This window comes from Pygoscelis adeliae, unplaced genomic scaffold, assembly GCF_000699105.1.
Source record: "Pygoscelis adeliae isolate BGI_AS28 unplaced genomic scaffold, ASM69910v1 Scaffold449, whole genome shotgun sequence".
Taxonomy (NCBI): domain Eukaryota; kingdom Metazoa; phylum Chordata; class Aves; order Sphenisciformes; family Spheniscidae; genus Pygoscelis; species Pygoscelis adeliae.
The window spans coordinates 264,037-277,180 of NW_008825574.1; the positions used below are offsets into that span (position 1 = coordinate 264,037).

The window sequence follows — 13,144 nt, forward strand, 5'->3', positions numbered from 1 at the left end:
AAGCACTGGAACAGGCTGCCCAGGGAAGCGGTTGAGTCACCATCCCTGGAGGGTTTTAAAAGGCCTGTAGACGTGGTGCTTAGGGACATGGTTTAGTGGTGGACTTGGCAGTGTTAGGTTTACAGTTGGACTCGATGATCTCAAAGGCCTTTTCCAACCTAAACGACTCCACGATTCTAAGGGTTTTTTTAATGTAGTATTTACTAAAGTTCACCCAGGGAATGGCAGCTGCCACTTTGTAACTGCAAAGGAAAGAAGAATACTGTGCTTTCTGGTTTGTTTGGGGGTTTCGTTTGTGGGTTGTTTTTTTAAAAATAATATTTATTCAACTTGCAATAGGTTTTGACGTGGCACGGGCATGCTGGTGGGGGGTGAAGCAGAAGACGTCTGCTGCCCTCACGTGGTACCTGCAATAACCACACACTTCAACAAGCCACAGCCTTTCAAGCTTGACCCTTCACCTGCGTGGCTGCAAGAATATTTTAACAAAAATACTGGTTTAAGCATGTCAGCCTGCCTGGTATGGATTAAAAATAACACTTCCTAAAGAGCTGGAGGGAGAGGGACGAGAAGGCCTCTATTTTCACACTATATCAGTTTCCTGTTCCAATTCACTATACAAACAAGTTTTCCAGCATATCTGAATGCAAGCCAGAGGAGCAGAAGCTGCTTAGCCATGGGCTCAGCAGAAATTTTTCCAGTACAGCAAGTCCAGAATTCATTTCACATTACCTACCCTATCACGTTATTTAGTCTTTACAAAGATTAAAGCATTTAACCAAAAAAATTAGATCAGAGAAGCAAGCAACAAACTTAATTCCTCAGGAAAAAAAAAAAAAAATCACAATATACCATGCAACTTTCACTTCAAGCATGAGACACAGTGTGCCTTCTAAAAAAAAAAAAATCGTTGCTTATAGAAACAGACAAGCACAAAACAAGAAAAAAAAAAAAGGAACTGCTCACACAGGAAGAGGTAATAGGGATACTGTAGCAGACAGTTCCAGGTACATTATATAGAGCTCTCAGGGAGAAGAGATTTGACAGTAAATATCACACATCTACTAAACGCTTTCACACAAGCATGAACAACTCTTCAAATCCAGCTGGTCCACAACACAAGCAGCAAAGCTGGCTGCGGAGTAAATTGTCCTACAGGTTTTGTCCAGCTCTTCCAGGCAAACAATGGAAAAACTCAAAATTAATCATACAGCCATCTCAAAGATTTTTATAAACAGGTCCTTGAAGAAAGAAACCATCACAAGATTAGTTAACACCGTGAACAGGGACGAGGATAAGGAAAGCTACTTATGGAGTAATTCCATCCCTGCAAAGGCACAAACACATGACTGCTGAGCAAAGTGTACTTATACTAGCACAGCATTATGTCAAAACCAGCAATTAATACGCAACAACCAAGAGGGGCTTTTTAAACCTTCTGGCTACACTGTTAAGTCTTAAATAAAATCAAAGTAGCCCTAACTTCCTGAAATTACATTAAAGTCTGCAGAAAAATTTCTTATCTTAGTTCTTTTTTATGCTACAAAGTTTGCTAGAAATGAGTGAACTTCCCAAGTTTTTTGTTCTTCACCTGATCATTCCTCTCACTTCTCAATTGCCATTTTCTGAAGCCATACTTACAGTTAATCACAAGAAGAAATTCTGCATCTGCATCAAGGCTGTATCAGACAAGCAGCAAATCACTAGACAACAGCAGATTTCTCTAGTCCTTCATCCATCCATCCTTTGAAGCAGGAAGTGTCATTTGCATAGGAGAGTACATGATAAAGAGTACTTAACCCTAGTTTATGAGCTGTTTTTAATTCTTCTTAAAAAAAGAACAGTTTTAGTAACTACATCAAGAAACTTAAAGCATTCAAAGGTCAGGAAACACCAGCCTAAAGGCAGTCCGTTCATAAAACGGCACGGTCTCTATTCACAGAAACACAAATTATTTCTCAAATAATACAATATGCTGTAATTCTAAAACTAACTTTGTGGGAAACAAAATATGCAGCAAGCAGAAGTAATATATTATTATACAGTACTGAAGCTTTCATATTTTTGTAATGCAACTAAGGCCTATTTTTCAATGTGCAAACTTATATTTCAAAAGTTTAGAAATATTCAAACTACATCTGAAGTATCCTTAAATATGAAGCCCATTTAGAAAGTTCAATCAGAATTAACACATTTTTTCACTAGAATTCAGTTTGCAGTCTTTACATTGTATTAACTCGGGCTTCTGCTTCTAATGAAGTACTGGACCCAAACACAAAAGCTCTGAACTCAAATATATAGAAATAAATGTTACAATGAATCATATTTTAAAATAATAAAAACCTTTCCAATGTTCAGATAAAGCACTTCTAAACAGAGGTTACAGCAACAGTGCTATGCAGAAAAAAGCAGCATTACTAATTTCCTAGCAGTATGATGGAGAACCGCCTATGCTCTATTTGGAAACTGATAGAATTGTGTAGGGCAAGTCTCAAAAGGCAGAAAAGTCTTAGCAACTAAATTCATAGTAATTAGATTTCTAATTATACCTAGAGCATTAGTGATTGCTATGGTTAAAACTGCCTGAACTGTTCCATTATTCCCCTCTTTTCAAAAGCTCAGTTTTTCATCCTTTGAGCAGAAATTCTAGAAGCTTAGTCTGCACCTGAGCATAATTTTTTTTTTTAAGTTTAAATAGAAGAAAAGAGAGTTCTGTGTTTGAGTATGGACAGCAAAATCAAACTTTTCCATTATAAAAAAATACACTACCTTCAAAAAGAAAAAGGCAGTTGTGGTATTAATGCAGCTGGCAAGCATGCAGTACGGTGCCTTTGATGTGGTGAATCTGAAGGTTGAAAAACCCCAAACCAGCATTCACAACTGTTCAGGTTGTACACTTAATTCTTAAGGCACTTCCACAGTTGCATCTTAGGCAGCTTCTAGCAGCAACTTACACTAGCCACATCATACCCTAATTACAGTACCTACATCAAGCCACCAGCACTGCCCATGCACACCATCACCAGTTTTGTTATTATCAATACAGTACTTTGAAATACTGTTGTGTTTTTACAAATATCAGCAGACAATCTCTGCCCCAAGCAAGCAACTTCAGCATATTACTGCTCTCCTGAACTACACAGATGTAGAACGCGTAACTACAAGACAGCAAGCCTCATTTGGCCAGCTGGACGCTAGATCGAGAACTTTGAGACCTTTATTCTATTCACAGCTCTGCCCTTGAGCTGCTGTGTGACACAGAACAATTTCACTTCCCTGTGCTTCAGTTTCCTCTGCCTTCCTGAATCAAGTCTATTTAAGTTATCACCCTTCATCCCAAGAAATGTGTCTCAGCACATTTTTTTGATTAGGGTCTCTAGACACAATCACAACTGAAAAGCAATACTTACATATTATTAAAGCTATTCCGAGATTGATTAATTTCTGACAAAGATTAGAAGATGCAATTGCACTTACAAAGTATTAACTTTGTCCACATTTCTTTAGAGTAAGCCTTCATATGTACGAAGCCATCAGCTACTTACCTGTTGGGAAAACTCAACTTCTATTGATTTCTGTGCCATCCCATTTTCACTACTTCTTTTAAAGCATACATGCATCTGTGCATAATGTTTTGAACAAACAGAACATGCACACTCACCGTAGCTAGAAAAGACACAGGTTAAACTTTTCTGTAGTTACACTGTGTAAACTCCTTTTGTTCCAGGAGCTATTAAGGGGCATACTTACTGCACTGTTGCAGCTCAGATGAACCTCACATTTAATCAGTGTCCCTAACACTGAAATCCACAGCTGCAAAAAAAATGACATGCTGTAACAGGGACTGAGTTAAAGTAGGGGAGATCCTAACATCATCTGAAAAAAAGTTAAAAGACAAGCAACATATACGTTTATAAGCTCTTAAAAATGGAATTAGCTAATTTTAACAGATTCTGATTTTTTTGGAACAGAGCAAGAAATGCTAAATTCTGACCCTCAGAGATATATATATCTTGGATTGTCTAGGCATTTGTTTATTCAAAATACCAAGAACTGGTTAAGAAACATCCTGTAGTTTCTGTACCTGACTAGAATTTTGGCACTACCCTCACACACTATTACTTCCTCAAGAAAGAGCAATATAATCATGTGGTGCCATGAAGGAGTAACCACTTGAAATCAGCTATCTCGGGTTCAAACATCAATTCAGCATATGCATACACAGTACAAATTACTTTTTGCTTGATGCCTGGATGCACAATTACATTTCTTCTGAAGTGCAGAAGAGATACATAATTCATACAGAGCTACACCTCATGACCCAATTGTACTTGTCCTTGCAAGTCATACCCAGGCTTGGCTGTTTTATTGCCTCAGCCTGACACTGTGATGTAAAGCCAGACTGCAATGAGAAAAAATGAGATGTTATAGTGACAAGAGCACCAAAAAGGTTGGCAGAAGATAACAAACTAGGAAAAATTTCCTCTGCAAAACATCCCTAAGTGTGATAGACATGGTCAGAATCAGTACTAAGGCCACGGTCAGAAGATCACAGCAGCAACAGCTGTCCAACTCGAGACAAATCACCTATTAACTCCTTTGTGCCAGAAGTTATTGCCCCAACAACGTCAGCAGAACTGACGTGAAGCAGAACTGAAATGGGCACGAAAGGTGCCCAAAGCCAGCCTGCCTGTATTAAAGCCAATGGAGAAAGTCTGCGTGATCTATTCTATCAAATGAGTGATAGGGTGGAGCTTCCATTAAGGCTGGTAATATCTTAAGGCACAATAGCCATTGCTGCAATGGCTACTGGCCAGAGGTGCATGCTTTGTGCACCAAGGGGATGTACAGTGACAAGATGGAGGGAAGGCAGAGAACCACTCACTAATGCAGATGAGACAGTCCTCACAGGGAGGTATTGTTTCCAGCTGAACTCATTGCTAAGGGGTTCACAGTCAGCTGAGATGAGTAAGTCCTTTCACCTCTGAAAGCACTCAGCTGCAGAGCAATTGCTAAGAGAGGTAAAGTGCTTTCACTGCATTGTACCTTCCAGAATATGGAAAGCTGCTGACTTTGACCTCTGAAAAACTGTATCGGAGGACGCAGCGTCGGCTGCATGTAAGACACTGAATGCTACCCCTTACGAACACTATCCCAGTCGGCCTATCAAAAGTCACAGGAACATACCCTTCCCAAACTTGGGGGGGGCCAGGGAGAAAATGCACAAGAGTTGAGCAAGTGAAGCAAGTGAAACACTAAGTCAGGTTAAGGTCAACTGAGTGAAACAAATAAAACTACACTCTCTCTTAAACTGGGCAAGTTCCTCAACTGCACCTATCAGCTAGCCACACAAATGGAGAGAGGCTTGAACAGGGACTCAAACAACAACAAGACTGCTGTTGTCAAGAGAAGCAAGAGCACCTTACTATTTTAGGATGCAAAACTAAGGCCCAGCTGTGTGTAGGGGGATGGAGAAATATTCTTGCACTTTGCTTTTCTATCTTGCTAAAAAGTCAACATTAGCTCAGAACTAAAACAGTAACCCAGGGCTGAAAAAGCTAAAATGAAGATAGAATAAAGATGAGTACAAATACAGCATTATAGCCACTCCTCGATCCACAAAATGCTTAGTGTGCTATGCTCTTAATGCCCTTCACCAAACCTGCCTCTATAGGTTCCTAAAGCCTGAAGAGTGTTCAGGGAGTTTTCCTCCTCTGGAGAAATCCCAAGGACGAAGCAACATTATGCTTGCTCCCTCCCTCAACAGCTCTGTCATGCATCATTTCTCATTGCTCCAGCAGAGTTTTGTCCTGCACTGTTAACATTACAGCAGCACTAGAAATTCCTGGAGAGACAGCAGGGTCCCTAGAACAGCAAGGCTGTAAAGTAACGTTGGGTATTTCACTAAATATGCGGTAACAGGTCAGAAAAAGATGAAGCATTTCATTCCCCTATTTCTTTGGCCTACCTTGTGAAGCACTGCCTTCTAAAAGACAGAGAGGCACTCGTGATTTTTTTTTTAATTTCGTTTTTAACTCTTTTATAGACCTTAAAAGTTCTGATTCATATTCGCTGACTAGACTGTCTCTTCTGTCCTGGTGGCAGGCAGGCAGTTGCCTCTGGTGGAAAGGGCAGGCAGTTCTCTGTGGTTGCATCAAAAAGCCAGAGCAAGAGGAATCAGGAACGTACACATCTGTCTCCAGCCAAGGGAAAAGTGGCTGGCACAATTACAGCTGTGGAAGATACTACCACAACTGAATGTCCTGAGTTGCAGGAGTTTAAATTTAGCCATGCTCCTTATTCTGGCAGGTTAACCCAGAGCACAAAGTAACTTGAACAGCAGTAACAATTTCTGTGCACTAAATCCATTTTTCTGTGCTCTGCACAGATAAGAGAATCATCCACCATAGTTAGTACACTAAAGTTTTCAGTTTCAAGCTGAACACAAGTGGAACAGTTCAGCCCAAAAGGAGAATTCTTAGAAAAGTTAAGCTACTTTAACAGACAACTGTTGTTTTAGCTCGTATTTTTACATCTTTGTTTCTAATATTCATTGCTGCCTCAATAACATTACTTCCTATTTGGAACAGTTATTTCAAAAAGTATCATTGTGACCCTCAAATCCCTAAAGCATCTGAAAAGTAGCAAAGAGAGTCCTTGAATCTGTAGCTGGATCCATGTTATGAGAACTTTCTAAACATTTGTTCTCAATTTTGGTGCAATAAGTACAGCACTAACACAGACTACAGAACAGCTGAGTAGATGAAACAATCCTTGAAGTTATTAGTAACTCAAATATTAATGAATTCACAATAATCATCTCAATGCCATTCCCAGTCTCTTCCTGCAAAGCAAAAAAGCAACTGTTTCAGGAAACTTATACTGCTGCGTAATACTGTCCAAAAATTTTTTAAAGAAGCTAACGCACACAAGGTTAAAGTCTCTCAGGCTTCTCAGCCCAGAGAGCAGCAGCAGCAACAGCAATAAAGTCTACCGCAAAGAACACACACACACACCCCCCAAGGCTAAGGCCATAGACAGACACAGAGCAACTTAAATGGTTACCATCACCATTTGCGTGCCACCCCTCACAACAGGGGCATGATTGCCTTGTAATTCTACAGTAAAAAAGGATACACTCCTTCACCCACCTAACCATAAATTCAGCCAGCTTAGCTCAAACCACTTTCATCAGAGATTTATCCTCCCAATGCCAAGTTGAGCTGGTCCAGAGATGTTGTTTTTTATAGGAGCACTCCTGCATTTCCTTCTTCTGACAAAGGCAAGTAGGACAGTAACTCCCAGAGATGAGGGTCTGAACACGAAACTATTACATGCCTCTCTCCACAAAGGGGACAAGTTTGTCTCCGTTGCCTAGGTGCTCACACACCGACTGTTTTTTCATTTGTTTTTCATTAAACAACAGAATGGAAAGAAGTCAGATGTCAGTATATGCAAGATCCACTCCCTTAATGTAGAACAAATGACACTGCCAGTAACTCAAGATACAACAGTTGTACCCACACTACATACCATCACACATACCGTGAGGCTTTAGCCACATGACAAAGAGCATGCACATTCCAACCCCTTGTTAAAAGATCCATTTCTTCAGTTCATTTTCAGTCCCTAATACAAGAATTGACAAAAATACCATTTAACTTCAAAAGAGAGAAATCAGTATTTATATTAAAGATAAAGGTTTGATTGCTTTTGATTAATTTGGTCTTTTTTGCTGCAAGACTGGTTTCCATGGAAATGCAGGCAGGCTAAAAACCTGCAACCAGAAGTGAGTCAGTTTTGCCTGTTTATGTCTCCTCAGTTTCCATGGAAACAGACATTTAAAAAAAATAAAAAGAATAAAAAGTATAAGGGTCCTGAAATACCTTCAGAAAATGTCTTCCCAGAGCTTTATCTCTTTGGCTGCCTTTCCAGAATTAGAGTTGAAAATAACACGGAGCAACAGATGAGAGAGTAGTGACTTGTTTTCTTTATGAAGACATTAACAGAAGATACCTGGAGATGTTTCAAAAGCCACATTCAAACTGACAAGCACAAAATCTATAGCTACAAATTGTATTAACTTAGGTCTTGGCAAAAGTACCTAGAGTAGAGTATATATTTCTTTAAATTAATTCAATGCTAATGTAGATAGAAATACAATAGAGAACAGGAAAATAGCATCACTCTGTCCTTGTCCCAAGTATATTTCAATACTTTGAGAGGCAAAAAAAAAAAAAGCTGCCTTGGGGAATGAGTCTGATATTTCCATAGCCAGGACATTTTTTAATGGAATCATTCCTTCCTTACAACACATTAATTTTTAAGTTGCAAAATCAGCTATACACATACCAGGTTAAGTAACAAACATCAGTATTAAATTGTAACATGACTATATGTCCTTCAGTTATGGGTAAAAATGCATGCCTCCAAGCTGATAAAGCAAATCTAAGAGGCACTGTCAGCAAGACTCCATCTCCCATCATACTTTTCAAAGATAACGGGGCACGTTTCCCTGTGCTGTCTTCTTCACACTCGCACAGATAACATCTTCCTTCCTCCTCAGAGCCAAATGCATCAGGGAAGGTGGAAGGGTAGGACAGGGAGTTGTAAGGAAAGAGGCTGCAGTGCATGTCTCAGACCTTCAAAACCCGCTCCTATCACTACCATTACTATGTAAGAATTCCCTGACAACTCAGTGTCCAGAAACACAATGAACAGAGTTATGATTATCTGCTGCTGCAAGGTCCTGCTAGAACGTACAGGACAGCTAAACTTGATACCAAACTTATTTCCTTGTTTGTCTCCCACATCACATTATCAGTTCTACGTGCTTAGCACACCTCCATGCAACTCAACACTCTTAATCAGAGGGCTGCGGCATCTGTCATTATTGCCCGTCTGGGAAGAACGTGCAAGGACGGTGTACATCTCTTACCACTATTGTCAGAGACTGAAGCTGCATTACAGAAATCAGGAAAGAAAACAGAAAAAGGAAAGGTTACCTCTGTCCTAAACACTGCTCATATACTCCCAACAATCACCAGAACTCAAAGACCCTCCTGCATTCACACAGTTTCACACCCCCCTTTTTTTGCACTTTGCTACTGCTCTGAGCACTAACAATGTATTGCCACCGACATGAAACAAGGGGGGGGGGAAGAGTAGCCAGCCATGATACTCACTAAAAGGATGAGACAGGGGTAGCAGTCACTGGGGGTTTGTCTTGAATGGAAGAAGCAGTTTAACTTAATTCAACCTTAATTAGTTCACATTAGCCAAATTCAATCTATTCTTGTCACAGGAAAGATAAGCCTTAGAGAATTAATTCTTTCCTATTCTCCTTTGTATTTTGGCAAGCTGTAGAGTCACACGGTAAGGAGAACAATCTCTCAGAACTCACTAAGGCATCGCTCAAGGAGGACAGATTTAAAGTTAAATGGAGATGGTAAAAGAAACATTGACGTGCATCTTTCAGTCTATTCAGAAGTTTAGCCTCCTTTCTTGGAGATGTCAGAAGTACAAATAAACAAATTACTTTAACTATTCATTTACTTTAGCAGCTAAATACACAAACATTGAAGTCTCAACATGACTAGATTCCTTACAGAGTTACCATTCAAATTCATCCACAACAACGACTTACACAGGCATTTTCTAAAACATGAAGTGAACAAACCACACAAGCAGGAAGTAAGCAGATCAAACACTTTTCACCATACTCTATGGGAAATTTGTTTGTGTCCGATATTAAATACAGGTGTCAAGTTTACTAAAACCAGTCTCTGAAGAGATTGCAAGGGTGTCGGATGTCAGGATCAGCTTAGTTTCATCCCTCCTCTAGCACAAAGAACAGAACAGAGAAAAGATGAATGTGACTACTGAAGCTAGGGAGTCACTATTACACAGAATAAAGACACTGGTCACAAGAAAAGAGAAAATAATTTAATAAGAAGATAACTTAGACATAAAATCAATAATCTTAGATTATCAAGCACCCCAAAACTAACACATCTAACTTCGTTTTGCCTTTGGGGACATCAGCATTACCATATCAATCTTAAGGAAATTTACAAGGTCACACACTGAATTGTAATTCAGGAAATAAAACCACAAACAGCTATCAAGCACCACCTGTCTCGTGCACTGAACTAAGCAAGGCTCCCCTTCAGAAAATAGAAAGTATAATTGCACCATTATACACTGTATCATATTACACATGCTCAAGGAAGCCTAATCATGGTTAAATGAGCAACTTTAATTCTGTCATTTGTTAACTTCCACAAGCTTATTTATAGAAGCTTAACATTAACTCTTCATATCAAGTTTCCCAATACGGGCTTTTAAATTTGTATTTTAAATCTGCATAAGTTCCTCCTGTGTAAAATTACATGATAAAAAAAACATTTTTTGATACATACAAAACTCTGAAGATCAACTGAAAACTGGGACCACCTTAACTGTTTTCAAAAAGTAATCACATAAAATTTTGCCCTCTTGCACTAGACTGCTGTTTACACTATATTTCACGGAGCTTCATCTGGTGTTTAAGACACAATCCATAAAAGTGTCTAGAAGAAAAGGAACAATGGTACAGCCTACATCAATTGTGACAACTGATTAAGATCAGTAAGCTAAATCTTCAAACTAGGATCATTGCTTTGTACATGTTGAAGAAGCTTAATGCAAGCACTGCAACTTCCAAGAATAAACGGAGAACACATTTTACACACAAGATTAGAAAAAAGGAGACACAGACCTAACAAAAAGTCTGTGACAGCACCTCACAGTGCTCCTAATCAGAACGTCCTGGGTACCCAAAAGCAGCCAGTACTCTCAACAGAAATTACTCTAACTAGGTTGCAACTTAAAGTCATCTTTCCAGGTGAAAGCGTTCCATTTATAGAAATCCACAATGTTTGCATGCAGATTTGTAACACTGCATCGCAAGGCACAGTTACCACAAAACTCCCCACGGACTGACATGGCGTAAAATAACAAATGGCACACAAAACTAAGGCACAAAATCGAAAGAGGCGAAACCTGAAGAAATTTAGAACCCACCCAGCACCTTCGTATACGGCACATAAAGACAAAGCTTCTCTTCCACGTTTAACAGAGTTCACGTACAAGTTCTGGCCTGAAGGGTTTTTTTGCAGGCCTTGGAAAGTCCCAACACAATTTCTGGTGGTATGGAGGAAGTAAAGGATGGCAGGTGGTATAATTTCGTAACAGATCATCATGTAGTAGCAGATACGGCAAAACTATTCTTTTAACTACATTCTGTACTTATTTTCATGCAGGAAGTATTTTCTATACCTCATTGACAAAAGTGCTAGTTTTCAGAAGGTCACAATCAAGATTTTTGACTCCCTCTCTGAGGCACAAACCTGAAGAAACAATCCCTGCTCAGAAAGACACTGTGCATCTCCTTTTACAAATTCAGTCTTCCAATACCTGTTCTAGTACAAGATACCTTAGCAGTCTTCCTGTCAAAATCACTGCATCAGTGCAAATATTATATCCAAGTCATCATCTGTCATCACGCAAAACTTCTTAGAGCGTGTAACAACAGATACGGAGCATGTAGAGGTAGAAAAATACTAAGTTTAATAAGCATTGCAGTAGAAACCTCCAGCAGCATGCACAGAAACGCAGTACAGTGAAGATGGAATTTGACCAATGACTTTGGTCGGACAGAAAAACAATCCTTCTGGATCAGTGTTTCTCAGCTGCTGATCCAGGGAGCAACGGTCGGCTGTGAGACATGTGAAACAGCCCGTGGAACAGCTGCAAAGAAGGCTGGCTTGTGTTTTGGGCGGGAGGGGGAGAGGAGGGAATTGTTTTCTTGTTTTTATATTTTCAATAAGCAATTCTCACATGCAAGCAAGAAAGCAATCAACAGAAGCAAAAATAAGAGCAGTAACTGGGCAAACAAACCTCAGCCTAATTTGTATCTCACTGCAACTAAAACCTCCTATGGCATTACCACACAGTACAATCCTCAGATTGTATTCAATGAGGTCAGATGTCTCTTTCAACTTAAAAAGGTTGAGAGACATCATTTTAGGTGACAGATAGTTGGCAGATAATAACATGGAAGATAAACGGAAGATGAGGATTTCTGAAGGACAAAGTAAGATGATGAGATTACCAGCATATATGATTATAGAAAGAAATCAAAATCAACAAGAGAGAAAAAAAACCCCTTGTCTTAGATATTTTAAAATATACGGAAAGATCCAGGGAACAAAAGCCTCAGCACACAAACTCTGTATTTTGACAATTAGGAATCATAAACTAACACAGAATATTCTAAGACCTTAAGTCTCTCATACTAGGTTTATAGAGTGTGAACCTGCTTTTGTACCCAGTAATAAAAGTAAAGCCATAAAGAGCATTAGGTAATCACAAATTCAACCCCTTAAGTATACTAAAAGCTCCAGCATTTGATTGGGCTTAATCACATCCCTCTAATACTACTAAATCAGAACCACCTCAGTACTATTGCAACTATTTAACAGACATTTTAGGGAGCCAAATAACAGTTACACGGTGGTCATACTTACTTGAATCCTCCCATCTGAGAAGGTGCAACTTCCAAGCAGAATAGTACAGAAATCCCAGTACCAGAAAGAGGCAAAGAGCTAGCAGCAGGTTACGCATAAACACCAACAGTCCCATCTTCACATTAAATCTGCTCTTCTACATGACCTGAGAAAGAAAAACAGATTGAGGTTGGAGCCACCTTCTCCGACAGTCATCCTTCCAAAACATGCAATCCCATACCCACAATAACACACAGATCCAAAACTGTGCTCTCCACAAGGTAAAACACACCAGTTACCCAAACCACATGAGTGAAATAAGAACTACCACCCTAAGCAGCTGCCTTTGCAGTCACAAGGGTAAATGCCGTTCCGGAGAGGCAGGAGGGCACTGCAACGCTATGACAGGGCAGCAGCCCAACTCCGTGTTTGCACTTACGCCCCAGCCCGCTTCAGATAATCACTCCCAGAACCGCCGCAAGCCGAGGGAGGCCTGGCGAGCACCGCGGTCCTCCCAAGCACGGGAAAGCCCGGACGCGCCGGAAAGCAAACCCACAGCGCCCAGGGGCTCCCCGGGGGCGTCCCACGGACAGCGG

The 13,144-nt window shown here is 39.9% G+C and overlaps 1 protein-coding gene across 5 annotated transcripts in view; it reads right to left on the reverse strand.

Moving 5' to 3' along the window:
• Positions 1–12,924, reverse strand: part of ST3GAL3 (ST3 beta-galactoside alpha-2,3-sialyltransferase 3) — a 189,739-nt gene extending 176,815 nt beyond the window's left edge. For 4 of the 5 annotated variants that reach the window (XM_009332535.1, XM_009332536.1, XM_009332534.1 and 1 more), the window contains exons 1-2: positions 12,841–12,895; positions 12,570–12,714 (exon numbers count right to left, since the gene is read on the reverse strand). In XM_009332535.1, the coding sequence (XP_009330810.1) occupies positions 12,570–12,684 (115 nt within the window). In that variant the 5' untranslated portion in view covers positions 12,685–12,714; positions 12,841–12,895. Of the gene's footprint in view, positions 1–12,569; positions 12,715–12,840 lie in introns of all 5 variants that reach the window. The other variant, XM_009332533.1, reaches the window with a different exon arrangement.
• Positions 12,925–13,144: the final 220 nt, after the last annotated feature.